Here is a 27695-nt window from a genome sequence, read left to right as displayed (position 1 = left end):
GAGAGAGAGAGAGAGAGAGAGAGAGAGAGAGAGAGAGAGAGAGTGAGTGGCCTGGCCTTGGCCTTCACAAGGACTCAAGGGTTGCTAGGGCCACCTTGGGACGTCTGGGCCTCCAGGTCTTCTGGGCCCTACACATGAGAGCTAGAGAGAAGCACAGGCTACAGTATTTTCTGGATTCTCCCTTGGCACCCCCTTGGCCCTGACTGGTGAGCACTGCCTTACAGGAGCCCGCTGTGAGGCCAACACATTTGATGGAGAACGGTGCCTCTATGGAGCCCTGAGTGACCCCATCCGCAGGGCCCTGAGGGACTACAAGCAAGTCACTGCCTCTTGCAGGAGGCGGGATTACTATGACGACTTCCTTCAGCGGTGAGCTGGGGGCGGGCTGCTGCACTCTGTCTCACTGGGGTCAGGTGTGTGTGTGGGGGTGGTGTTGAGTGGTCCTGGTACCTGCACTTGCCTGGGGCTTCCTGAGTGAGTGATGGGCAAGCATTCTCTCCCGGCAATCCCCAGGCTTCTGGAACAGGGCATCCACAGTGATGTGGTCTTCGTGGTCCATGGAAAGCCGTTCCGGGCGCATCGCTGTGTCCTGGGTGCTCGCAGTGCCTACTTCGCCAACCTGCTGGACACCAAGTGGAAGGGAAAGAGCGTTGTGGTTCTCAGGCACCCCCTGGTGCGTCCCACCATGGTGGCAGAGGGCGTTTGCTGACACTGAGGGAGCAGTTAGCTCCTGCTAGGTGGCATCCTCTGACTTTCCTTTCTACTTTCTCCTGCAGATCAACCCCGTGGCTTTTGGGGCCCTGCTGCAGTACCTGTACACAGGTGACTGACCCCCTAGGCTGGGACAGCAGCACACCCAGAGTGGCCCTGAGCTGATTTCCCACTTCTAAGCCAGTCATGGTTGCAGGGAGGGGTAGACCAGCTGCTTCCTAACTTGGCTTGCCTGCTTGGGAAGAGCGTGTCCCTTTCGCAAACTGAGCAGGTTGTGGGTCCTTCTGGATGGGGAAACAGCAAACAGGAGCCCTCCTCAGATCCTGACCCTATGCCCCTGCATCCCTAGGCCGCCTAGACATTGGTGTGGAGCATGTAAGTGACTGTGAGCGCCTGGCCAAGCAATGCCAGCTGTGGGACCTGCTGAGTGACCTGGAGGCCAAATGTGAGAAGGTGTCTGAATTTGGTATGTCCAGGGTCTCAGTCTGGGGCCTTGGGCTAGAGCCAGTGTCACTGGCACAGCTCCCTGAAACTGCTGTTCCCTTCCCAGTGGCTTCCAAGCCTGGCACTTGTGTGAAGGTGCTGACCATCGAGTCCCCTCCGGCTGACCCCCGGCTGCGGGACGATATGGCGCTGCTGGCTGATTGTGCCCTGCCACCTGAGCTTCGGGTAACTGATGGGCAGGCAGCCCTGATAGGCAGGAGGATAGGGCTGTGATGTCTTGGGATAGGGCTGTGAGGGGCAGGCCCCACAGATGTGGGTTCTGCTCCTCAGGTGAGCCTGGGCAGCTGCTTCCCTTTCATGAACAGCTTACTCTGATGGGTGCCTTCCCTGTACCAGGGTGACTTAGGAGAACTGCCCTTCCCATGTCCCGATAGCTTCAATAGCTGTCCTGATGTCTGCTTCCGAGTCGCTGGCTGCAACTTCCTCTGCCACAAGGTGCCTGTCCCCCTCCTGTCCCTACTACCCTAAGCTTCCTGGGGGCAGACCCCAGCCCCAGCATTTTCTGAACTCGCCTCCCTTAGGCCTTCTTCTGTGGTCGCAGTGACTACTTCCGGGCTCTGCTGGATGACCACTTTAGAGAGAGCGAGGAGCCTGCAGCCTCTGGGGACCCACCAGCTATCACCCTGCATGGCATCTCCCCAGACATCTTTACCCATGTGCTGTACTATGTGTACAGTGACCACACCGAGGTACGTCAGCTAGTGGAAGAGCAGTGGGCCTGGAGTCCCTGGCCATTTGCCTTGGGGTTGCCACAGATCTTGAGGTTCCTGAGTCATCCCTGTCCTTGGCTGCATTAGTATTCCTGACCCAGGCCTGTTAGTGGCAGCAGACAGTGCTGAGGGCTCCCTCTGTCAGTGTGTATGAGGACACAGCACTGCACAGGACAGCACACAGGAGGGGAAGTGCATTCTCCACTGGGTCTGGCATAGACATGTAGCTTCTAGGGACCCAGGTGTCTTACTGGGCTGCTCTGGGGGACCTTTCCTCTGAAAGTAAATATTCTAGGCCTAGTGGGTCACATGGTATCCACCAGAGCTAACATGGAGGGAGATACAAGGCGGGCCGTGCTCCATTGTGTGAGCTCTGCACAGAAACAGCAGCCGTGGACCTTAGTCTATGGCCTCCCCACCCTGCCTTGTCCTTGTCCTCTGCAGACTGAGGTGGGGCCACATGTATGCTTTTCTGTGAACCACTGGAAGTTGTATACCTGTACCGCCCACCTCCTATTGTCCCTAGCCCTGGCTTCTGACTCCCACCAGCCTGTGGCCTGCATACTTGGGCTTTACCCCAGGCCCCCTCCCATCCATTTCCCTTACTTTCTTTGGCCTACAGCTTGGCCAGCAATCACTGTATGACTGATTCTGCCTCTCAAATCCTGAGTCATAAGCTCCCTCTTAAAGGAGCTATGCACCCCAAGAGCATCTTCTCTTTATTTATTTTTGCTTTTTTTTGTGTTTGTTTGGGCTTGGTTTTTTGTTTGTTTTGCGGTAAGGTCTTCCTGTAGCCACAGCTGGCCGGGAACTCACTATGTAGACCAAGCTGGCCTTGATCTCACATAGATATGCCCGCCTCTACCTCCCAATACTGGGATTAAAGGTGTGTGCCCCCATGCCTGACTTAAGAACATCTTAATGGCTCAGAGTAGGGATCAGCATCTGAACCTAGTCAAGCTTAGCCTCTCAAGCTTAGTGTCCTTGGGCAAGGTACACAACTTCTCTGTGTTTCAGTTTACTCCCCCTTAGAAGACAGGGTATAAACTTATTGCTTCCTTCTATGCCCATGACCGTGTGACCACAGGTAAAGTAGGTGGCAGGGCATCCAATGCATAGTAAGCATGGCTGCACAGCCTGAAGTGTGGTGGCTCAGTCCCTTTTCTTTGTCCTCTGCCTGCTCACTGGGCTGTCCAAGGTCAGACTGAGGCTGAACCCTTGGTCTCTCCCAGCCAGGACCTAGCTGTCTCTGTGCTCAGATCTGTGTGGCCTCTTGTAGTGGGCCGTACCTGATCTTATGGACTGGAAATAGCAGCCTCCAGCTCACTTTCATAACAGCCATTCAAAGTAGGCATGAGAACCTGTACATCAGGCACAGAGAGGTGAAGGGACTTGCCTGTGATCCACTGCTTGGTGTAGTAGAGTTGGGTGTGACAGAGCCCAGGCCTGTGACTGAGCCCAGGATCGTTTTACTGGAAGGCATTGTCTGTAGTCCTATCCACTGTCTGCCCTAGGCCATCCTTCCCAGTCTCTTCTGCCCTTTACAGCCTCAAGGCTCCAGGGATGTGAGTCTCTGCTGCCCACACTGAGGTTTCCTTGTTGGGTCCTGGAAGTGGTTGGTGACCACTGGTGCACCTTTGTCCCTTCTTATACCACAGCTGCCTCCTGAGATGGCCTACGATGTGCTGAGTGTGGCTGACATGTACCTGTTGCCCGGCCTGAAGAGGCTGTGCGGCCGCAGCCTGGCTCAGCTGCTAGAGGAGGATAGCGTGGTGGGCGTTTGGCGAGTGGCCAAGCTGTTCCGCCTGGCCCGGCTGGAGGACCAGTGCACCGAGTACATGGCCAAGGTCATCGAAAAGGTGGTCAAGGGTGCCAAGGGGGGAGGTGGTGAGGGTGGGCTGCAACGTGTGCTGAGCCAGGTCTTCTGCAGCTGGTGGAGCGAGAGGACTTTGTGGAGGCAGTGCGGGAGGAAGCAGCAGCTGTGGCTGCCCGGCAGGAGACAGACTCCATCCCACTGGTAGACGACATCCGCTTCCATGTGGCCAGCACAGTCCAGACCTACAGTGCAATTGAAGAGGCACAGCAGCGGCTGCAGGCTCTTGAGGACCTGCTAGTGTCCATTGGCTTGGACTGCTGAGCCTTTGCCACCATCTGGAAGCCTGAAACCAGGGCTTACAAGGCAACAAGTGTGTGCAGTGTGCATATGCAGCATCTATTGCCCTTGCACACTCAGCGCCATTACAGTGGCAGAGGGAGTTCTGGGCTCCTCAGGCCCTTGGAGGATGTCTGTGGAATAAGCCTCCTCCCCCAGTGTGTAAGGCAGCCCCAAGACCTGGGGCCCACCACTCAGGGAAAGCTGGGGTGTGGTGGGCTTTGAGCTCAGTCCTCCTCCCTCCCCCAGCGCCCTACCTGCTCCCTCCTGGCCCTGGCTCAGCCCTGGCTTGCTTTGGCTACTTCCATGTACAGGGCTGGACAAGAAGTTGGGGGAGTCTGTGTGTGGCAATAAAGCTTGAATTCACTGTGGGGGCCTGAGTTTGATTTGGGGTGCAGCTTGGGAGGGGAGGCTTTGGGGAGTAGAGCTGGTGAGGAGCAGGGGAGGCAGGGCTGTAGGGTTGGGGTTTAGGCATTCTCACTGCGTGGATGGTGATTCAGAAGCTTGGAAGGCAGGGTCCCTGGGCCAGCATACCTGCACCTCAGGCCTGCTCTCTCTTTGCCACTGACCCCCTGCCCCCAGTTGTGGGCCTCATTCCAGGAGAGGGTCCAGACCAAAATAACCATTTCCCCCAGAGCCCAGGCCCTGTCTTCCCCAGGGAAGGCTGTGTGTCTTTCCCACGTTAGAGGAATGTGGTGTGAGTTCCTTGGATGCCCTCAGGCCTGTGGACACCTCCCATATACCATCACCTTAGTCCAAGGCCAAGACATCACTTTCACCCTGCAGCCTTTACCAGTGTCCAGCTGTCCCTGCCCCTGTGCTGTCAATTTCCAGTACTTTCTGGATTTTCTTCCTTTGCCTTACTGGTGCATTTTCATTTGTGTTGCCCTTGTGTGCTGGTCATGTGGAAGAAACTAAGATCCTAAGTAACCCGTTGGGACAAGTTGCCTGTAGTCAGAGTTGTAGGCACATTGTGCTTGCTGTAGGAGTGGGAGGCAGATGCCCTGGAGCTGTCCCAGGCAGAGGTGGGGTTGAGAAGGGCCATGGGATCTCACTGGCTCTGCCTTTCCACCCATCACTACCTGGGCCTGGGTTTGCCATGGCTAAGATCCTAAATGGAGGATGAATTTGAAGAACTCTCCTGGCTGAGTGTTAAGTCATCTGAGAAGGCTTACTATCAACATCTGGCATACCTGTCCTGTAGTGAGCCTACGGTGTTTGTGAAGCTGATGCTGGATCTACGCCATGAGAGGGGTGTAACAGGATGACTTGCATCTTTACACATGTATTTTGAAACCACAGGGACGGAAGGTGGGGCCCAGGCTGGCTACAGGCCCCGCCTCAGGTCACCCTTACCCTGGATGTTGTGCCAAGCTATGTAATGTCTGTAAAGAAAATGTTTAAATTACCACACATTTCTTTCCACGTGTGATTGAATAGTAAATCAAGTCTGCCTCTTTTAAAAAGTATTTTTATTTTATGTATATGACTATATTGCCTTCATGTATGTAAGTACACCCATGTTGTGCAGTGCCTGCGGAGGTCAGAAGAGGTTGTTGGATCCCTTGGAACTGGAGTTATAGATGGTTGTTAGGTGCCATGTGGGTGCTGGGAATCGAACCCAGGTCCTCTTTAAGGGCAGCCAGTGCTCTTAACCTCTGAGTCATCTCTCCAGCCCAAAGTCTGCCTCTTATAGATGTTATTTGAAATCATCAAACGTTTCCGCTTCTCAATAGACTTTAGTAAGACTAGCAAAGGAGTTTTAAGTACCTTGGAATCTATATTTTCCTGGTTCGCAGATGCAGTGGTCAGATTACTAGTCAAGAGGCCACACTTTGGGTCAGATTGGGGACAGTGTTCCCTAAGCACAGCACAAGCCCAGGCCCTCATTTTAGTCTATGTTTGGCCTAAGTTTAGAAAGTGTTCTGAGTGTTGAAAATAGGAAACATCGCAGCCAGCCTGCATAAACAGGAATCTGAGTGAGGAGTTGCTGTCCAGCATTAAAGTTGCAGCCCCTGAGTGCCTGAGGCCCAGGAGCTGGACTGGCAGAGTCAGAGGCTGCAGCTCAAATCCTTGAGCAGAGCCAGGGCCCTGTTGCTCCAGGGTGTAGAAGCCAGAAACTCAGCTTGAGGTGCTCAGGGTAGAGGCTCACTGCTCTGGGCTTTAGACACCAGCAGCCTGGGTAGCAGCAGGCCCCTGTAAGTGTTGGACCCCTTAGCTGGACGGGGCCCCTTGGCTGTGAGTCTACCCAAATAGAAGTCGTAGGTAAGGAGAAGCTTTTCCCCTCCATGTTTGGCAGCAGCAAATAGCAGCATGCATTGCTTCTAGTGCCACAGGCCTCCAGCATCAGGACCCATAGCCCTACAATAACAGTAAAGCTCTTGTGTGCACCTTGGAAATCTAGATTCCGCAGCCCTTGGCAGCAGTTAGTGTTACAGCTTTCATGTAGGCCTGAGAAGTGAGGTTCCTTAGCCCTTAACCAGTGTTACCAGCTCTTGGCTGGAGATCTGAAACTTGGCTCTGAAGACAGCTCTCTGGAACTCAGTGACTAGGGCCTACAGTTTCTCGTCTCTGGCTCCTTCTAACGTCAGTCTCCATGGCTTCTAATCCTACTCTTCTACTTCTGCTCCAGCTGCTCTTGAACCATTCAAATTCTTCATACCTAGCTGCCTCCCAGCCGGCAGCTGTGCCCCTTCTGTAACTCTTTGGTCACTCACCTGTCGCTGCCCCTCTCCTGCCTGTGCCTTCTTTCTGCTGTCTCTGCAGCTCCCTGAGTTGTCAGCTCAGCCCATACGGCTGAACACAGGCAAGGGAAGACCACTTTAGAGAGGCCTTTTACGGGGACTTGGGCTGCACCAGCAGCCTGGGTAGCAGCAGGCCCCTGAGCACATTGCTTTTATAGCCTGAGAAGGGATGTTTGGTCCAATCAGAGCCTGGCCTCTCAGCACCCATCACAGCAGTCCCTCTGCTCATCACCAGGTGATGAGCACCTGTCTTGCCTAGGTGGAAATGTTTGCAGGATTATTTAGAGTTCACCAAGCCTTGAGACAGCAAAAGTCTGGTACATACAAGCTGAGGCTGCCACTTCAGGAGCCAGGCCTTCAGAAACTTGGTCGTTCAGATGTGCTAGACAGGTTTCTTGTATAGTTTTCTTACAGTGTTTATGGAATGCTTCAGATGCCTGATGGTGGCTTAAGGTAGACCAGTTATCCAATGGTTCTTTTGCTCTGGGCAGCCAGAGCAAGTTCTGAGCAGGCTGTTAATTTAGGAGTTACACTGTTTCCCCACCATCCCTCAGTATCTTTGTTCTTTGCTTATTTATAGGAAAATGAACATAAGAGGGAAGTGATTTTAATTAAAACCTCAGAACTTATTACTGCTGTAATTTTTAACAGATTTGTTTCCTTTTTGAGACTGGGACTCATGTAGCCCAGGCTGACTTCAAATTGGCTATGTACCCTAGAATGGCCCTGAACTTGTGATATTCCTTCCTCCACCTCCCAAGTGCTGGGATTAGAGGCATGCATCACCATGCTCCGAGATATTAACAGTGCCTTAATGCCTGCCCAATGCCCCAGGAGGAAGTAGGCCCCTATAATCTGTGGCAGTGCTTCAGCTCCTGAACAGGAAATTTAGCCACACAGCCAAGTGTTAACAGCTCAAGCCCAGAGTTGGAGACCTTCAGCCATGAGCTAAGGCTTGGCAACTCCTTGGAACTCTAGAGACTGGGGCTCACTCTTCTCTTGAGCCCAGCTCTGTATCTCTGCTTCTGTGGTTGATGGTGACTGCCGTTTTTTCACCCCAGCCACTCTGAACCACTTCTGCCGTTTCATAATCCTCACAACACATGGCGCAGCACAGGAGCATCTCCCAGCCTGTACTACCTACAGCTTGTTTAGGTACCCAGAAAATGAGTGTGGCAGAGGTGTTTACACCAATTATGGCCATCCTTTGGGAGCCCCGAGAGTGAGCTGTGACTGTGTCCTCACTAAGTGTGCAGGGCAGTGGGCTGCAGCTCCTGGCTCAAGACTATGGGCATCCAGGCAGTCCTGCCCAATGTGCTTTCCACAGCTTTAACCATCCAGGGACAGTAAGAAGGGTGTTTACAGTAAAGACAAGGAAGTTCTACCCAGGGCAGCAGTTCTAATAGAATTTAATGGTGCTTGGGGCTGGAGAGGGCTCAGCAGTTAAGAGCACTTGGCTGATCTTGTAGTAGAACAGGTTCTGTTCCCAGTACCTACCATCAGGGCCCAGACACTCTCTTCTGGCCTCTGCAGGCATTGCATGCATGTGGTACACTTGCATACACATAAAATAAAAATAAACTTTTAAAAAAATGTAAGATAATTTAATGGTGCTTTAAGAATATCAAGCGATGCCTAAGAGTGCTGACACCCGGCCTCATCGTTTTGGTGACTCTTGAGTGCCCGAGACTGCAGCTCAAGCCCTGAGAGCCAGGGCTCTATAGCTCTAGGCTGGAGGCTCACTGCTCTGGGTTTTAACTCCCAGCAGCCTGAGCAGCAGTAGGACCTGCGAGTGTTGTTACATATCAGCTGGCCAGGGTCCTCTGACCCTTACCTGCCTCCTGCCTCTTTCTCTGGCAGTCCTATGGAGATGGTCAGTGATGTGTGGGGCCTGCCCAGGAACACAGGAAGAGTTGCCAGGCAAGAGTGTAACCAGCCTTTTTGTTTTTATTTTTCTTTCAAGACAGTGTCTCCTTACAGCCTCAACTGGCCTGGTGCTATGTAGACCAGGCTGGCCTCCATCTCACAGAAATCCACCATCCTCTGCCTCCTTAGTGCTGAGATTAAAGATGTGTACCACCATGCCCAGCTATAACCAGAATTTTAAATGCCAGAGTCCTGGCTCCAGCAACCCCAACAGGCTATGCTCAGCCACCTGTCCCATAAAGATGAAAAGTAAAAAGGAATTTATTTTATGTGTATTAGTGTATTGCCTGAATGTAAGTGCACCCATGTCATGCAATTCCTGTGGAGGTCAGAAGATGGTGTCAAATACCCTGGAACTGGAGTTATGAACAGTTATGGAACTGGGTGCTGGGAACTGAATATGTGTCTTCTGCAAAAGCAGCCAGTGCTCTTAATGGCTGAGCCATCTCTCCAGCCCCAGCAGAAAGGAATTTAATAAATATGGCCATATTAGGAAGAACAGATAAGGGGGTATTCTATTTGGTTTCTGATGCTGTGATAAACACCAGGACCAAAAGCAACTTGGGGAAGGAAGGGTTTATTTGGCTTACAGGTTATAGTTCATCATCAAGAGAAATCAAGACAGGAGCACAATGCAGGACCCTGGAGCAGAGACCGTGGAGGAACGCTGCATACTGGCTTGCTTCCCCTGGCTTGCTTAGCTACCTTTGGTTGTGAGCTTGAGCCTTTGATGGCTGCACCATCTCCCTAGTTCTCAGCTACCTTCCTTATACAGCCCAGGCCTATCTGCCTGCCCAGGGATGGCACTACCCATAGTGGGCTGGACCCTCCCACATCAATTACCAATCAAGAAAATGCCCCACAGGACATGCCCGAGTTCCTCAATGGAAGGCATCTCTGTCCAGGTGTCTCTAGTTTGTGTTGAGAACAACTAACCAAAACAAGGGGGTTGAGTGATCCAAAATCTGTCTTTGGGGTACAGCCATAAACTCCAGGTTTAAATAGAGGAAGAACTTGGGGCAGCGAACAAGAGATAAGCACTGTTAATCAGTTCTGGTTAAGGTTGGTCTCAGTTCTGATTTTGTCATCAGTGTCATCGCTTGAGGGGACCAATATGGTTCTATAGGATATGCCTCGCCCTGTCCTCATGGGGACAGCTGCTCTCATCTGGAGGGTAGTGTGTCCTGAGAAATTGTCCTGTCCTGGGGGGTGGGCTGTTCTGGGGAGGGGAGGTTGTCCTATCCTAGGGGGTAAGCTGTCCTGCCATGGGGGTGGGCTGCTCTGGGAGGCAGTCTATGCTGGAAGGCTCTGTTCCTAAAATCCAAGGTGAATGTAGGTTTAGAACAATGACTGTCTCAGTGCTTTTGGCTTTGAAGGGGTTGAGATAGATTAGGCGGTCCTTTGCATGAACACACCTGGGTGGGTGCAGAGTGACACAGATACAAACCCAGGCAGAGGTGCCAGGCTGTTTTCCTGCTTCTAGTGATCTTGTGAACACAAGAGGAGTTGGTGCTTTTTAGCAAAAGTAACTTCTAAGCACTTGATTGAAGATTTGGCGCGGGGCGGGGGGGGCGTCTGTTTAGTTTCTATATTGTGGTTTGAGAATGAAGAAAACACGGGCTTTCTTTTACAGTTTGTTTTACTCTGTTGTTTTGTTTGTTGGGAATGGAGCCCAGGGCTTCGTGCCTCTTCTGAGCACTTCCGTTATGTACTGATCAGTTTTAAGCCCTTTGTGTCTGGGTAAGGCAGCTGGTTTCCTTGGTCAGGAAGGGCTGAGCCTCTGAATCAAGCTGACTGGCTGTGCAGACCACTCTCCCCTGCAGGGCTTGTGGGCACACTGGTGCAATATCTGAGGTGGGCTTTCTTGGGCCCCTGGGTGTTAGATTTAGGAGATCAGAAAAAATGAAGGAGTTAAAGTTTAGAAATAAGAGTCAGAGCCAGACCTGCCACAGGCAAGGAATGTGTTCCTTTATTCAGGGAACCCAGCAAAGGGCTAATAAACCCTTCCAAGGAATGAGGGTGTCTGCGATGAAGGGCGGAGCAGTTTGGACTTATATAGGAACTCTGTGGAACGCATCTACAGGAATTTGCTTGGTTCCAGTGTCCTTGGGGTAATTGAGGGTCTTCTTCCTAAGATTATTTTCTCAGCAGTAGACGAGTTATCTGATGGCACTAAAGGAGACAGGCTGGCTCTGTAAACGGTCTCTCAGTCTGGGGAGTGATCAGTAGATAAGGCTTGAGCAAGGCCAGGCTGGCAATTTAGGGCCAGTTAGCTGCTTTAAGGGATTTATGGTTGTATTGCTTTCAAAATGAGGCTTGTGGCTCTACTGCAATTCATACATTCTATCACTGGGGAGCGGCCATCTGCCCTGGTCTGGAGGCCAGAATGGGGTCCTCAGGCCTCAGCAGGTTTCCATGAGGTCACCTTTGAGGGCCTGGCTGTAGATAGGTAGATAGCCCTGCTTACACCCTCAGAGCCTCAGTTTATTTACATGTCTAAAAGGTGCAACACCACCTACCACCCTTGGGGTCATGAAGGGGCTTTGTGGGAAGCAGCTGTGCTAAGTCCTCAGTCATTCAGCCTCCCTAGGATGTAGAACCAGAACCCCAGAAACTGGGTGGCAAACAGCATGGGCCGTGACAGCCTCCTTCCCTTTAGCATTCAGAGGGCTGAGCATTCTCTTCTCTCCTGGGCCCTGGAATATCTGTCACCCACCTCTTGAGCAGCTTTGTCCGATTTGTCAGACAGTGCCATGGCTGGACCCTGCATTGTTGCCCTGTCCTCTCTATGTAGGCCTCCATGCCACAGGTTCATTTGGGAACAGCCAGCCACCCTCCTCTTATGGCTGTCCCAGGGCTCTTTTCTCAGCTTTCCCTAACTGTTCACTCCATAGTTAAGTCCTAATGTAAGAGGAAGTACTAGATGTGATTTCTTTTTTTTTTTTTTTCCTTCTTTTCTTTTTGAGACTTGTTCCCCCTGTAGCCACAGCTGGCCTAAAACTACAGAGATCTGCCTGCCTCAGCCTCCAAGTGCTGGGATAAAGGCATCAGCAGGCCTCTAATTTCTACTCTATTGTTTGAGCAGCACATACCCTGGAGGTGTTTCCCCACCCACTCCTTCATTTCCACTCCTGGGGAGGAAAGTTCCATACCTTTCACTGAACCCTCTTCGGGGCTGATTAACTGATAAGAACTCCAATGATTGTGGAGAGTTAGGAAAGTTGCAGGTCCAGAGCCTAATTGTAATTTTTCTTGGGCTCTTTAACCCTCTAAATAACCATTCTGTGCCCACCTCTGGGTCTGACCTAACATCTTGTGACTAACAGGTAAACCTTTTCAAATGTGTTAATAGACCACCAGCTCCCACCAACCAAAAAGACTAAGACTGTCAGACAGCAACTGAGCCTGTGGCAGGCATTTTCCTGTTTGCTATAACCCGCCTACCTAATGTTTTCATCAATGACTTTAAAGTGTCTTGATTTATGACTTTGTTGTTACTATAAAAACTTCACAAAACTCTTACCACATTGGAACATGGAATTTGGGGTAACCCAAATCTGTGTTCTCAAGATGTGATCATTCATATTTGGCTCCAGAATAAACTGCCACTTATCCCCTCTGAGGTAACACCCCCTTCCTCATTCCTTCTTCCCCCCTCATTCACAGTGGCTCATCCACCCCTCACACCTTCCCCCTCATTTGTTCTCACCCATCCTTCTCTCACCATTCATTCATTTATTCCCTTCCCGCTGTCTCTCTGTCCATTCATCCATATGTCCTTCATTCCTCCGTCATTCATTCTCACTCATCTCTCTCACTATTCATTTATTCTCTTTCCTTCCATCTCTCCCTCCCTCCATTCACTCATTCCCCCTCATTCACTGTCATCCAGTTTTCTCTTCCACTATTCATTCATTTATTCTGTCTCTGTCCCTGCTCCATTAATTTATTCATCCCTCCCTCCCCAACACAGCTCCACAACACAGACATTTCTGGGGACCATCTGGGCAACAGACAGTTCTATGGCAGGAACACTTCCTTTTCACTTCACATTCCATGGAAGGGACAGAGGGCTGCCAGAGGACAAGCAGAATAGAGGCCATGACCCATGGAACCAGGGGAGAAGGCAGAGACAGGTATATGTGTGTAGGAGGGCTGTCAGTGATGGAGATGGCGGCTCAGGAGCTACAGGCCTTAGTGGGAACTTGGCCTTTAATGAGATGTAGCCATGGGAGGCCTCTGCTGAGGGAGGCTTCACTCCTGGCCTCTCTGTGGAAACTGGCCTGGCAGGGATCCCTGAGGGGGCTGCTGTTTCCCAGCAGTTATGGTGGCAGTTCTGGGGCAAATGGGCCAGTGTGACTTTGAAGATACTTCGAGGGCAGAGATACTAGGTCAGGAGGATGTAGGGAGCAAGGAGAGGTACTTAGACACCAGCAACAAGGAGACTGAACTAACCATAGTCATGGGGAGCAAACGTGGGTAAAGATGGGGTTTGGCCATGTCTGGCACCTGATTGGACAGCAAGGGAGGCAGTGAGCTGTTGACAGTGCTAGAGTCCTTCCGAGTGCAGGAGGGAGGCTGCAGGAATGAGTCTGTGCCCCAGCCAGGCCTCCTGAAGCATGGACAGAAGGTAAGATTCACTCATCCACGTGAGTCTGGAAGGACTGCTGAGTTTCATGTCAGCTGCCTGGCGAGTGACTCCACACCACTTCCAGCACAGCCTGCGGTCCTAGCAAGAGGGTTGTCAGGTGGGATGAGAGGCCAGGCAGACAGACACAGGGCACTCCGAAAGCATCTGGTTTATTAGGGTTAGCTGTAGTGCACATCAGTTCCTTTAGTAGTTTTAAGCAGATACAGGTTCCCCGCTCAGAGTATACATGGGGAGTGACTGAACACAGTGGCACTGGGAATTAGGTTATGTCAGCCATCAGGAGAGAAAGCAGGGTGTAAGCCCGTAGGCAGGATGTGAGCAGAGCCCTGTGGTACCAGAGCATCCTCACTGTTCCTGTGGTGGTCTCCAGTTCACCCAGAAGCTGAGGAGGGGGCGGCGTGGTGGAGGAACTGGGGTTTAGTGGTTGAGAACCTCACTGCCTGCAGGTGGCGCCCTTTCCTAAAAAAGCTTTCAGGCAACCCATCCCACAGGAACCCATCACCTTTAAGTTGCTAGAGAAGGTACTGTAGTCATACTGGGCTTGGGGTCCCCATCCCCCATTGCTCTCTGGAGCCTCCTCTGGCTCCCACCTTTATCTCTCCATCTCCAGGCCGAGCCTTGTGCGTTCTAGAATCCTTTCTACCTCCATTCCTCTGCACTCCTGTGATAATGTGACTTTGAAGCCCAGCCTGATTACCTACAGATGGCCTCCATGAGGCTGGCCCAGCTGTCCACTGACAGGGCCCTGCGCTGGCCCTGATTCTGCCATGGAAGGATATGGCACGTTCATGTCTCTGTGCCCTGTTCAGATTTCACAAGGCAGTCCCAATTTCAGATTTTTTTCTTTTTAGTGTCAGTGACTCTTTTAACCAGACACGTGTCTCTGTAAATGAAGTGCATGAAAGAGACCAGTCCAGGTGCTGCCCTTCGATTTGGAAGATGGCGTTGACAGCACGTGCTTCTGGGAGTGGCCCTGGGTGGTGGCTCCTGGTGAGAGTTGTAGCTCTGGGTTCGGTGGGGTTCTGTTTTTCCTAATGGAGAGCAGAAGCACCCCAGCATCTGTTTGCTACTGCCTGGGGCTCACTGGGAAGCCTGGAGCACTGACCATCCCTCTTAGTGCACTTTAAAAATTTTGTTTTTACAGTTTTCTGTTCTAAAGAAAATCAGAACTAAGTGGGTACTCTGGGTGGGCAGCTCTTGGGCTCTGCCTGCCCTGCATGGGGTGCTTGGCCCCTGCTGAGGGTACAGTGACCTTATGACCTATAGTAAGTGGCCAGCTCCTGACTGCCACGGTCAGGGTTACTGGAGAAAGGGCAGAGGGTTCTCCTCAGAACCCAGAATAAGCCCAGAAAGGACAGGGCCTGGGTTGGCAGTAGCCTCCTCTGAGACCCTGGGGCCCTGGATTGTACCTTCCTAGAGGATCAAGGCCTAAGTGGCTCTCCCTGGTGGGAACGTCCCTTCCTAGGGTCCTATGTGCACTAACTAGACTCCTGAGGTAACAGCAAGGCCCACTGGAAAGATGAAAGTGCTCCAAGAAGACTGTGAGACCTGGTTATTGCTGGCGCTAAGGGAGGCCTAAAGCAGGCCTCCGGATGGCACCTGAGAGGATGGACCTCGCTGCTGCCAGGGCACCCTCTGAGAGGCCTGGCTGGGCCATCCTGCTGTAGCCTGGGTTGGGGTGCTGACAGCTGTGGTTCCTGCCTGTGCGTGGTCACTGAGTGCTATGTGCTTCCCTGGGCAGGCGGCAAGCACCGTGCCTGCTTGGGAGTCTCTCCTGCCACCAGAGGTAGCTAAGCAACAACTAGTGACTCTGGGCAGAGGGACAGTTCAGGCCTGGGGACGAAGTTCAGTTTTCCACATTCCCTCCAAGAGCAGAAGGAACACTGAGCCCTCTCCGCAGGAAAGGCCAGCTAGTCCCATCTTAGGGGCTGGGATCCTTGGTAGGCCAGCTCTGTGTAACAGTTCTCCCTAAGCTGCCCTGGCCCCACCCAGTTCCAATACAGATTCTGCTTTAGAATATACAGTATATATTAGATACTTCTTCTCAGAGCCTCCCTCCTCAGTAGTGATGTGGGGAGAGGTGGCTTTCTGAATACAAACAGCATGCTGTGGGCTACCAAATTCCTTGCAGGGGCCAAGGGTATTGGGAGAAGAGCCAGGGTCCCCTGCTGTGCACTATTCAGGGCCATCCTCCCTTCCCCCAGCCTGGCTTCAGCTGAGAGGTCACCAACCAAGTCACTGGGTGGCTTGCCCATTTTGAGGAAGTGCCTGGGAGGGGCACGTGAGCCTGCTGTGGAGCTAGCTCTAGGGACAGAGGCCACCTCATCACAATGGCCAGTGAAAGAGAGAGCACTGTGGCAGGAGGAAAGAGGCCGCTGATTATTGCAGGTTGGGACACAGGACACAGGGGAGTCCCTGAACTCCGCAGGAGCTGGGAGAGGTGGGCAGAGGCTGTGCTTTTATTCAAAGGACACTTCAGCACAGTCCCTGTGTAGAAAAGTCTCTCTTATAAAGTGCCTACCCCTTTACAGTAGTAGATTCAGTAGCCAATAGCCTTTTATATGGCAGATTATCTTTTTTGTTGTTTTTAAAGTAAATTGCACTAGGGTTTCCTTCAATTTGTGATTTTTTTTTTTTTTTGAGCCAGCTAATGCTGCCCTTCCTCTGCCTGCTTCTCCCAGACTGCGAGCTGATCTCCTGGCCAGTACATTCAGGGTGGGCACCCGACTCCTGCTGCTGCTGTCCTGTGAGAGACCCACATGTTTATTTCATGGAAGACAGAGTTGGTCACTTCTGGGAGCTCTTTGTGGAGAACATGGTAGGCACCTTCATATATCTGCAATCAGGAGAGACAGGACGTCAGAAGTATGTGGGGCTAGGCAAGGGACAGGCACATGATGTTACACTCCCAAGTTCCCCCTGCATACCCGACACTCATTCCCAGTATCCCCATCTGCCTTTCTTTTTCCAGGTGGGATCTTGCCATGGTGCCCAGGCTGGCCTTAAACTCCTAGCCTCAAGCCATCCTTCCCTCTCAGGTTCCTGGGTAGTTGAGTCAGCGGGTGTGTGTCATCTCTGCTTGGCTCCAGCCAGGCCAGCACCTTCTGATCAGACAATTTGCAGCTTTGCAATGGCCTGGGCATTCCTGGCTGCCCACACTGCTCTCCAGCTATTAGTGCAGCCTAGATACCCAGAACCTTCTTGCCAGGAATTCTCTCTATCTTCACCCCCCACCTTTCAATAATCCTTCACTCTCCCAACCCATAGCAGCTGCCCTCAGCAGGGCCCCCAGGGATCTCATTTGCCATGCTGGGGGATACTTGATGCTCAAATATCTCTGATGCTCCAGGAGTGCCTAGAGGCTGAACAGTGGCCCTCTAACACACCATGGCTCTGACCTCTCCTGTTTGGCTTCCTCCCTCACTGGTGGCTCCTACAACCCCAGCAACCTAACCCTAATTCATCACTAACTCACCCACTATGTGGTTGATGGCCTTTCCTCCAGTCAGCCTCGTATGGGTGTGCTGACTGTCCACTTATCTTAGCCTTAAGATTTCTCAGCCATCTCTGGTATCTGAGGGGATTCTTATCCAGAGTCTTATAAGGAAAGGACTGTTTTCCCTGAGTGTCTCCTGGGGTCCCCTATCTCAGAGGGGGGCACTGCAGCCCCCTCACTGTTACAGGCCCAAACCCCAAGGCATCCTTCGTTGCTTTTTAGAGCTATCCAGTGTATCTATCACCCCAACAACTCGCTTCTTCAACATGCCTCTTCTATTTTGAAATATTCAGTGAACTACCGACTTGCAGCAAGCTCTTGTGCTGCAAAGCACCAGGACATAGCCTGCCACCTAACCACATTTGCACCTATTAACCTACCTGTCCTCCTGCCTCTTCTGCCTCTCTCTCCCAGAAATGATGCAAGAAAGCCCTTGACAGTTTACAAAGATATAAGACTCTGCCAATGCAGTGAGGACTGGAGAGTGACTGTGGACTCACGTGCAAGGATCTCAGCTCAAATTCCGACTCTACTACTTCCTTGGTGAGGAGTTTGAAGAGTCACCTACTGACTTTGTTTGTTTTGGGGGGGGACAGGGTCTCACTATGTAGTCCTGGCTAGCCTGGAACTCACTATGTAGACCAAGCTGGCCTCAAACTCACAGAGATCTGCTTGCCTCTGCTTCTTGAGCACTGGGATTAAAGGCATATGCTACCACACCTAGCCACCTGCTGTTTTTATAACGTAGGGAGGATGTAGCCCAGAATCCTGACAGATAACACAGCCCAGTTGAGGAGTCCAACCATGTGGGCCACACGGTGGGTATGCCTGTTTCAGGCTCACACAGTGTCTGACTGGTGCCTAGCAGGGGCTCACCTCCTCATCTGGGATGCTTCCCAGTTCAATGTCTTGAAAGCCACTGGGGGACACCCCGGCTGTTCCTTGTGTCTAACATACCACATGATCAAGCTGTGGCCTGTCCGCAGGGCCTCCAGATACTCCGGCAGACTAGACTCAGCTAAGTGCTCCAGCACCTGCACTCCCTGACCCAACAGCTCCTGTGTGTCCTGAGCCCCTAGGCTTGTGCACCCTGAGCTGTGGCAGGTGGTACAGAGGGCACTGGGTACTGCAGATGTCCCTACAGCCTAGACACAACCAATCTCTATGTAATTTTATTTACCTGCTGCCCACCCTTTTCTTGCCCAGGCCATCTGACGGTTCTCTTCCTCTGTTGAGGCTCATTTCTGGGAGGTGATAGGTTGGGGATCCATGTGCTATCAGAACTCACATTTGCCTCTGGCTCCTTGTCTTTACTTCCCAGTCAGGCTGGCCTGATCCCTAAGACCCACCCTCAGGGTGATGCTTCCTGCTCCTCACCTTGAGCGTCTTGTCCTGGCTCTGGGAGGAGTCCATGAGCAGGTAGGCCCCTTTGCTGTCACACAGCCGGTCAGCCGAGCCCTGCAGCAGCAGGAAGGGCAGCGTCAGCCTGGGCATCGCGCGCTCTACCCGGGAGACTGCGTTCAGCAGCTGGATGCCAAAGCAAACCTTCACTCCTGCGCGGCAGATGAGGGGGTCCGAGTCATAAAGGTCGACCTGAGGGAAGGAGGTCCTATTAGTACCTGGGCTCCCAATGGGATGTCCTACATACTTTCTGTTTAAGTACTTGGTCTGGGGTGGGTTGCAGAAGTTGACAGTGGGTTCAGCTCCTGGAGAACGTGAGTCTGAACTGTGCCCAGCACCTTTGCTCTCAGGTTTGACACCTCCTACTGATCCCTGCCTCAGCATACATGGGGGAGTGGGTCCAGGACCCTCAAAGATACTTGTCTGCAGTGAGCAGGTCCCTTCTGTAGCATGAACATGGTGTAGTGTCTACATAGAGTACACACACCCTCCAAATGCTTCAATCAGGCTTAGACCATGGTCAATACAATGGAGATGGCTGATGAGCTGTACTGTGTGGGGCAGATAAGGAATGGCTGCTTGGATCCTCCCATGCAGAGCCCAAGGATATGAAAGGCTGGCTGTCTACATATAAGCCTACAGACAATTTCCGGCATTAAAATGGATTTCAAAAAAATAGACAGCACCTTTGCCATGCATGCTCTTGGGATTTCAAAGCAGGAGACAGTCAAGTTCAAGGCCAGACTGGGTTGCATAGTGAAAAAAAAATTATAAAAAAACAAAATACAAGACCGTCATGCCATTTGCTTGGATTATTTCACTGAAGAGTAGCACTGAGGGTGTTGGTGTCTCCCCACTCTCTTCTCACTCACAACTCCACATTGTCTAGGTAGGTTGCAGAGGAACCCTGTATAGTATGGAAAGCCTGCATCAGTGGAGGAAGCCCCCCAGCAACTTTGGAAGGAGGGAGGCCCAAGGCCAGGCCTGCAGCTCACAGCCACCTCTGCATCTCCAAAGGATGCACCCAGAGGCTGAATCCTCCTTCTTTAACAGCAGCCAGCCAGACCCAGAGTCCACACTCATGATAGAAGCTCTGAGTTGACCATCCACTGTCTTCGTCCTCCTTGGTCAGAGTCACTCTGCCCTTGACCTCCTTGGTCCGGGGGAGCACTGCCCCAATCTGCAGCCTGAGAAGGGATTTCTGCCTCACAGTCTAGATGAAAAGCTTCTAGGGTAGGTGTGAAACTGTAACACTGTTTGCTTACTTCTCTATTAGATAGGCTCTGAGCAGGTTGGGGACAGTCATATGGTGGGTTAGGGTGAGAGACACTGAGGGTTTCTGGACTGGAGGCTGTGGGGTCCATGGTCTCTGACTTAGGCTCACCCCCTTCTCCTGCCACCCCTCCAAAAGCCTGGCCAGAGTTCCATATCCATGCTAGTGGGGACAGTTTGTCCTGCAGTTACCCTGCCATCCTGGATTCCTTCCCATGCTAGGCAGGACTGAGCCTCATCAAGCTGGCCATTTGTGATGAGCTGCACTAGACGGATTAGCCACTTCCTGCAGCTGAGCTGGTGCAAACCCCACAGGGCCAGGCCATCTGTTCTGCAGTCCAAGAGAGGAATCAAGACTGGCAGGGCAGTGCAGGGGTGGTGTGGGGAGATCTGGCCATGGGCCTAGGCCACCATGGATCTCCTTCAGAGTCTGCAGGAGCCTTGCTTGGAAGAGAGCTGTGGGGCCTCCAGAACAACCTTGGTGTTAGCCAAGTTCTGGTAGCAACAGTGAGAGTGACTACAATGGCTGTGCCACCTATCACAAGTACACCCTGGGTCCAGCTTGGTGCCGGGTAGCACTATTGGGGACCCCACTGTAAAGCAGAAACAGCAGCTGATGTCTGAGTCACAGGTACAGCAGCCCCCAATAGGCCTGGCTCTTATTATCCATGTGACACAGGTAAAGAAACTGTGGGCACGGCCCATTGCTATTAATATCCCAACTCCTGTTCTCCACTGGGGAGCCCTTGGTATTGGACAGGGTGCATAACTTCCCAGGTAGAATATACATCTCAGCTGCTCTTGTAGCTAGATGTGGTCATATGACCACATCCTGGCCAATAAGAGGCAAGTAAAAGAACTGGCTAGCAGGCTGGAGAGATGGCTCAGCAGCTAAGAGCACTGGCTGCTCTTGCAGAAGACCCAGATTTGAATTCCAGCATCCACATGGCAGCTAACAACCATCTGTAACTCCAGTTCCAGGGGATGCAACGCCCTCTTCTGACCTCTGTGGGCATTGAATGATACAGATACACTTATATACATGTAGCCATAACACTCATACACATAAAAAAAATTACCAAAAAGAACTGCTTTACTCTCTAGGGAACCACTGAGGCATGGGTCATCTCTGGATGTATCCAAAACAGGATGGGTGTCCTGATTCTGGGAAGGCATGGGGCAGAGGAGGGAGCCTTCTTCTCTGAGGCTCTGCTGCTCCTAGATAACATTCATGTTGCATCTAGATTGGTCTCCTCCAGGCTCAGGGGATGATGGCCATGTGGGCTCCAGTTCACCTGCTGTCCTCTGTCTCCTGTCCGTATCCTTCCAGAGGCTTTACCCTGCTTCCTCAGAGCATCTTAGCAGGTCAGGTCTCTGAGGGGTCTGCTCCTGAGTGTAATTGCTCCATGACCCCAGTCACTTCCTGTTCTTTGTTACAATGTCCTGGTCACACAGACCCTGGGTACATAATAGCCTTTTCTAGGGAAAGGAAAGGATAGCCAGGGATAGAACCACAGCCAGGACAGGAGGGAGGGAGGTGCAAAGGTAGACTATACAAAGAGGGACCAGGGCAGTGGTAAACTATGCAAAGAAGGACTGGGAGGGCTGTACTGTGGGGAAACTGAGGGAGGCCCAAATCCTTCCTCAAGTAGCAATTCTGGCCTAGTCTGGCCTTTCTTCTTTGTGGCTGTAGGGGTGGAAGCCAGGTCTCAGGCATGGCTAGGTAAAAGCTGCACTTGGCTAGCCCACCTCTCACTCTCTTGTAATTTGATGTTCATAGTTAACAGGGCTAAGGATGGGGTGAGCATGGGTGGGAAGTGACTGTGGTTATACAGGGTCAACACCTGGCTTGGGTATCCTCCTGTTGGGAGAAGCAGAGTGATGGGTATGTGAGATCTTTGTATTATCTCTTACAGTTGCATATGACTCACAGTGATCTCAAGAAAATAGCTGAGAGAGAGAGAGAGAGAGAGAGAGAGAGAGAGAGAGAGAGGAGGAAGAGGAGGAAGAGGAAGCTGGGTGTCCCGTTCAATCACTTTCTGCCTTATTCCCTTGAGGCAGGATTTCTTCATTGACCCTGGAGGTAGAACTGGTGACCAGCCAGCCCCAATGATGCTCCTGTCTCCACACCCCATAGTGCTGGGGTTACAGATGGGTATGCAACCACACCCTGGCTCTTTATATGGATGTGAGAGAATTTGAACTCAGGTCTCTCATGCTTGCACATCAAGTGCTCTTAACTGTTGAGCCATTTCCCCTGTCCCTCAAGACAAGAATTTAAAGACAGGTAACAACATATCTTAGGCTTGCCTCTTGACTCTCCTGCCCCAACCCTCCACTTTATTTGAACCAGGCTGTCCCATCAGATGAGAGCTGAGCACAGAGGCCAGGGGCCTGGTCCAGAAAACAGAAGCCCAGCCATGGACCTGTGTATAAGTATCATGTCTTGGCTCCAGATGGGTGGCATTTGGGGAGTTGCCACTGGCCGAGGCTGCATGTCTTTTTCAGGGCTGAGAGAAAGCCCTGACCTTGTCTGTGCCTCTATTTCCTCAGTAGGGGGCCTCCACGATTTATTTTTCCAGCAGGGGAGGGCTCTATAATTCCCTTTCAGTTTAGTTACACAGACTAGGAACATGCCCCTGCCTTGCTCTGAGTCTTGGTGTCTTTCCTAGTTCCAACCTTGAGGCACAGTGAGGTTTAACCCACCAGTTAGGGGCTGCCTGCTGGGCCTCCTTGGCAAGAAACTTCACACTCACATTCAGAACCACACAAAGCCTCAGTCTTTAGCACAACCCAGACATGGCCCCTGCAGTGAGATCTCGACCTGTTTTTCACAAAACTGTTCCATGATAAACTGCAATGGCACCTTCAGTCAGTAAGGTTGAACTAACACACAGAGTGTTCACCTTGGTGCTGGGCACTGTGTTCAGTACTTTTGTTCTTGCTTCACCTTCACAGCAGGGCACGATATAGGCACTACTGCTACTGCTTTATGGGGAGATCGAGGCTTGGAGAGGTCTTTTTAGGGCCTAGGTCAACTTTTGCTGCCTCAGATCCATAGGCATCCTGTGGGCAATATAATACCCAGACAGACGGAAAATGCACAATGGCGGCAGCTGGGAAAACCAAGTTTTTCAGAAAGCTCACAGCTTTGGTTTGGAGGGGACTCCATGGCAGGTGATGTCCTGGGTACAGAGAGTGGCCAGGCTTGTCTTTTGCTGCAGATAATGAAAGGCCTCTATGTGGCCAAGCTTCCCAACACTGGGCTGTGTAGTCACATGGTCGTGTGTTGGGGTGGAGAGAGGCCTAAACCCAGCCACTGGGTGGAGGTGGGGAATGGTTGCTGGGGACAGGCAGGAACAGGAAGGGGGCCCTAAACTCTGACACTGGACACTGATGACACACACTCACCACAGAATCTACTAGAAGCTAAGCTGGTCATTCCTTCTGGCTCCCTGGTGGTGGCACCTTTCTGTGTGAGAACCAACTTGGGTAGTTATATAGAGCAGAGATTTTTCCAGAAAACTGAACCACAACCACCTGCAAATAGGGGTGGGGACATGCCCACGGTCCCAGGTTCCAATGAAGGGTGTGTTTGGCACCAGGTGGGTCTCTCTTGCTTCTCCCCTGTGCAAAGGCCAACGAGAGGCCAGCTGGGGGCTCTGGGTGCACAGTGTATCTGCTTGTAAGTCACTGGGCCTGAGAAGACAGTCAGCTACCTCCTGTGTCCTTGATCAGAGAACTCTCCCAAACTCACTGGCAGCTCTCAGATGGGAGGGGGGTCTATCTACTCAGTGTTTTGAAAACCCTGCTGCTGGGGGTAGAATGAATATGTGTTCTCATCAAGGACCCTGTTCAGTGAAGTTCCCAGAAAAGAGCCTATGTTAAATGTCCTACAAGGGTGGTTGACTAATTAAAACTTCAGTGCTTGTGGAAAGCTGGGATGTTGCAGGTCCAGAGCCAAATTACCTTGGGCCATCTTAGCCCTCAAATGCATTATCTACTTTTGTGTGTGACCTAACATGCATATTATGACTATTAGGCAAATCTTTTTGGAATGTATAAACAGACCACTAGCTCCCACCAATCCAAAGGCTAAGAGTGTCCCCAGCATTCAAGACCTATAGCAGAGGTTTCCCCGGTTTGCTGTAACCTGCTTACCTGAGGTTTCCAACAATGGATCTGAAGTCTCTTGATTTGTAACTTTCTTTGTTCTGTTACTTTTTTTTTTTTTTTTTTTTTTTTTTTTTTTTTTTTTTTTTTTTTTTTCATGACACTGCTACCATATTGGAACATGGGATTTGGAATAACCTGAATCTGTGTTTCTGGCTCATGACCACTCATAATTGGCCCCAGAATAAACCATTTCTTGTTCCCTCTGAGGTGAGAGCTGTGTTTGTCTGCACAGATAACCATGTCTTTGTTCCCAGTGTGTTAGAGCCAGAGATGAACCTGGGCTCAAATCTTCACTAACTGGCTGTGTGTTGTTGGGTGAGTGACTTGCCCTCTCTGGGCTCAAGCTTCCACAACTTCAAATGCCTATAGTAAAGACTGACTTATAGGTTACCCTGAGACCAGAAGGGCTATGGTGTCTGGATGGTGTGAAGACAATAAAGCTGCTTTTGAGAGGGCTGTGCCAAGGCAAACCTAAGCAAACATCTCCCTGTTGTCATCCAGCAGGGAGCCTCTGCTTCCCTAGGCCCCACCTCCTGGCCTTCTAGCAGTTGGTTACACCCTCCCACTCTGGCTGCAGAGGCCGCCACAGTCCTGCATTGGCCAGCTCATTAGGGAAACGTCATCGTTGCTTGGTGTTTTGAGGCTTTTATAGCTGCAGGGTTCCATGGGAAATGTGTCAGCTAAAGATGAGCCTGGAGATTCCTGCTGTGCACTGCTGGGCAGCACCTCTTCTGAGCACATTTCTCTCAGCAGAACAGCTATTTTTAATGCTCAGCACAGGTTCAAAGGCAGAGTCCAGGGGCAGCAGGGGATGGGGAGAAGGCAGATCTGCAGAGGAATGTTTGTGGCTCTAGCATCCCCCTGACCACTGGAGTCTTCAGCTGCCCAGCACCTCTGGTCCTGTGTCCCTCTTATGCAGACATCTCAGTATCTCTAAATGACCTGTATTATCTGACTGGTGGGTGATGAGGAGGACACAGTGGCAGCAGAGGAGTGTAGCCCCAGAACCTGGGAGCTGCCATTCATAGCACCTCCCAACTCTCCATAAGATCTTTGAAGAAGGAAGTCCCCTTATTATTTACTGGCTCTTTTTATTTTTTGAGGTGGGGTCTCCCTGTAGCCCCAGCTGCCCAGTTGGCCTAGAATTTGCTCTGAAGACCAGGCTGGACTTGATCTCAGAGATCTGTTTGCCTCTGCCTCACAAGAGCTAGGATTAAAGGCATGTGCCACCATGACCAGCTAATCTCTCTGGAACTCACTATGTAGACCAGGATGGCCTCGATCTCACAGTGATCTGGCTGCCTCTGCCACCATGCCCTGTATTAATTTGCTGTTTTTAACAGAGGGGTTTAGAATAATTTATTTCCTGTTTCTTCCTCTTCCCTTTTTTGGTGGGAAGAGAGATAACCTGGATGCGGGCAAGTGAAGGAGTCTCTGTCTTCCATAGAACTCCTCTCCCAAAGTAGACACTGTCCACAGAGCAAAGGCCCCCTGACATGGGCTGTATGACCCAGCACAGCAAGCGCAAGATGTTTTAATCCCTGATACAGCAGCTGCAAAGAGGCGCCTACCCAAGTTGGCTAACAGCCCAGTTCTGCCCCTGACAGGCTGTGCAACACTGGGCAGTTACTCACCCTTTCTGAGCCTCATTCTCCTCACCTGGGCAGTGAGGTTGAGGTTTAGTCATTCAGAAAGACTAGGGCCACACAAGACAGCCCCTGGTAAGCTAAATATGGCCCCAGCATGTGGGTTTGGGAGGAATTATGAGTTTCAGAACAAAACTGTTATTAAAATTTTAAGCCAGGATGGGAGGCTCCCTGGATCTAATGTCCTCAGGCCTTCCACATTTCCCCCTCCCAAAGCCTGCATTTTGGTTTTTCTTATCATGCTAGGAATGGAATCCAGGGCTTCCTGTGAGCTAGGCTTTCCATCACAGAGCTATACCCTAGCCTCTTGCCTGGCTCCTACACACTAGCCTCACAGGCACTCTTTACCCAGCAAGCCTCCATCTTGTGTGATAGGGGCATTTCCCCAGATGTGCCCCCTGGGTGAAACCTCACTAGGAAGTCAGAATCTCTCTGCCTAGAGAAGCAGACCAGGCCACTGGAATGTCAGAGTCCCCACTGGGGGGTCCCAGGGCCTTAAGGAGCCTGTGAGTCATTGGTTTCAAGCTCTCAAGGCAAGAAGGGAAACTGAGGCAGAAGACAGCAAATCGATTTGCTTAGTTGTAAGGGTAATTCTGCTATATCCACATGCCCAGGGACACTGCCTCAAATGTGCAACCTGTCCACTCCAGCAGGTTCTTGGGATGGTCTGTTCACACACCTGTAATATGGGTCTGTCCTTCTTGGTACCACTATCTAGGCACCCACCTTACTCTTTCTCAGTCTAGTCTCTGGGTAGGGCTAGCTCCACCCATTTCCTGGACAGATCCCTGGCCTATACATCAGCCAACCAGAGTCGGCCTAGGACTTCTGCAGGAGAGGTGGTGTCTTTGCACACTTAAGTTATGCAGATAATGAGGCTCATGACTTCTTTGTTTTTACTTGAGAAAAGCCTAACTGGGAATAAAGTCAAGCAGGGGTGCTGAGAGTTGGGGAGAGACAGCAAGGACAGGTTCTGACCCAGAATTTGAACCCCTGATCTAGCTGTGCCCTGAAGCCTTTAGTTCTAGTTACCAATAAATTCCCTCTTTTATATTTCTTTTTATAAATAAAAAAAAATTTTGGGGTGTGTGTGTGTGTGTGTGTGTGTGCATGTTCGTGTGTGTGTGAATGTGCATGTGTATATATATGCCCGTGGAGGCTAAAAGAAGGTGCTAGATTCCCTGGAGTTGGAGTTACAGGTGGTTGTGAGCCTCCCAAGGTGGGTGCTGGGAACTGAACGCAGGTCCTTTGTGAGAGCAGAAAGCACTCTGAACCATCTCTTCAGTCCCATACACCCTTTTGACTTGGGTTTCTGTTACTTGCAACCAAAGAGACCCGACTTCTCCATCGAGCACATTCTCTGACGAGCTCTCAGGTTGCCCGAAGTGGAGCTCAGACTCTCAACCTTTCTGGTTAACCTCTAAGCTAAGGACAAAACCTCCCATTCCCTTATGCCTCTGTCATGCCATCTCTCTATGAAAGGGCAGCAGAGTGACAAAGACAGGGCCAAACTCAGGTCCCCTGGGGCTGCTGCATTCACCTGCTCACTTCTGAGCACTACTAGTTCTGCCCAAAGACTCACCTCTGATTTATTCCGAGAGAGCACGCTGGAGTCGATGGGCCCCAGGGACATGTTTGGCAGGACAAGATTGAGCACTTTAGCAGCAAGGACCTGGGCAGGAAGGCAAAACAGGAGTCAAGACTGTGAGCCATCCAATCTGGAGGGACAGCGCACAGCAAGCAGGCGAGGAGGCCACACCCAAATTGAGCGTTGTGCGTTGATACTCAGAACCCAGGATGCAGCTCTGCACTTCACCAGCTCAGTCCATGGCCTGGCCCTGGGCAGCCTGCTGGCAGGACTGTCAGGTCTGTTTTCCACCTGCTGTGGATTCTACGTAGATACAATCACATGTCAGATGTAATTGTGAATTAGTTGTGAGAGCCACTGATGAAGCTACACCCTTGGACATGGCCCTTCCTCAAGGCACCAAAACGATACAGGAGGGGTAGAATCATTGCATTGACTGTGAATGAGTGCGGGAGCAAGACAGCTTGGATCTGAAAGAATCACTGGTATCTTGTGTTCTACCACAGCAGAAAGAAATCATCATCAGCCTGAACTAGAGGAACAGTGTCCCACATCTGATTCCCATTCTGTGGGCCAGGAACATAGACTGTGACCACAATGCTGAGCCTCTGTAGACACAGCTGTTAATGGGGAACCTGTCAATTCCCCAAGAGAACCATGGGAAGGTTAACAACACCCTGTGTAAAAAAGTTGGACACACAGCAGGTGCTTTATATGT

At 51.4% G+C, this 27695-nt stretch overlaps 2 protein-coding genes across 4 annotated transcripts in view; one reads left to right on the top strand and one right to left on the bottom strand.

Annotated features, from left to right (window-relative positions):
* Window positions 1-4448, top strand: part of Abtb1 (ankyrin repeat and BTB domain containing 1) — a 6815-nt gene extending 2367 nt beyond the window's left edge. Inside the window, exons 4-12 of one of the 2 annotated variants that reach the window (XM_029561325.1) lie at window positions 225-369; window positions 514-673; window positions 777-822; window positions 1061-1177; window positions 1262-1380; window positions 1552-1650; window positions 1737-1904; window positions 3584-3772; window positions 3856-4448. In XM_029561325.1, coding sequence (XP_029417185.1) covers window positions 225-369; window positions 514-673; window positions 777-822; window positions 1061-1177; window positions 1262-1380; window positions 1552-1650; window positions 1737-1904; window positions 3584-3772; window positions 3856-4062 — 1250 coding nt within the window. In that variant the 3' untranslated portion in view covers window positions 4063-4448. Of the gene's footprint in view, window positions 1-224; window positions 370-513; window positions 674-776; window positions 823-1060; window positions 1178-1261; window positions 1381-1551; window positions 1651-1736; window positions 1905-3583; window positions 3785-3855 lie in introns of both variants that reach the window. The other variant, XM_008828563.3, reaches the window with a different exon arrangement.
* A 9083-nt stretch (window positions 4449-13531) lies between these two features.
* Window positions 13532-27695, bottom strand: part of Mgll (monoglyceride lipase) — a 102734-nt gene continuing 88570 nt past the window's right edge. For both annotated transcript variants that reach the window (XM_008828562.3, XM_008828561.3), the window contains exons 6-8: window positions 26972-27061; window positions 18272-18487; window positions 13532-16234 (exon numbers count right to left, since the gene is read on the bottom strand). In XM_008828562.3, coding sequence (XP_008826784.1) covers window positions 16109-16234; window positions 18272-18487; window positions 26972-27061 — 432 coding nt within the window. In that variant the 3' untranslated portion in view covers window positions 13532-16108. The remainder of the gene's footprint in view (window positions 16235-18271; window positions 18488-26971; window positions 27062-27695) is intronic.

Source organism: Nannospalax galili, unplaced genomic scaffold (assembly GCF_000622305.1).
Source record: "Nannospalax galili isolate Female #2095 unplaced genomic scaffold, S.galili_v1.0 scaffold332, whole genome shotgun sequence".
Taxonomy (NCBI): domain Eukaryota; kingdom Metazoa; phylum Chordata; class Mammalia; order Rodentia; family Spalacidae; genus Nannospalax; species Nannospalax galili.
This window is presented reverse-complemented; position numbering and strand designations above follow the sequence as displayed.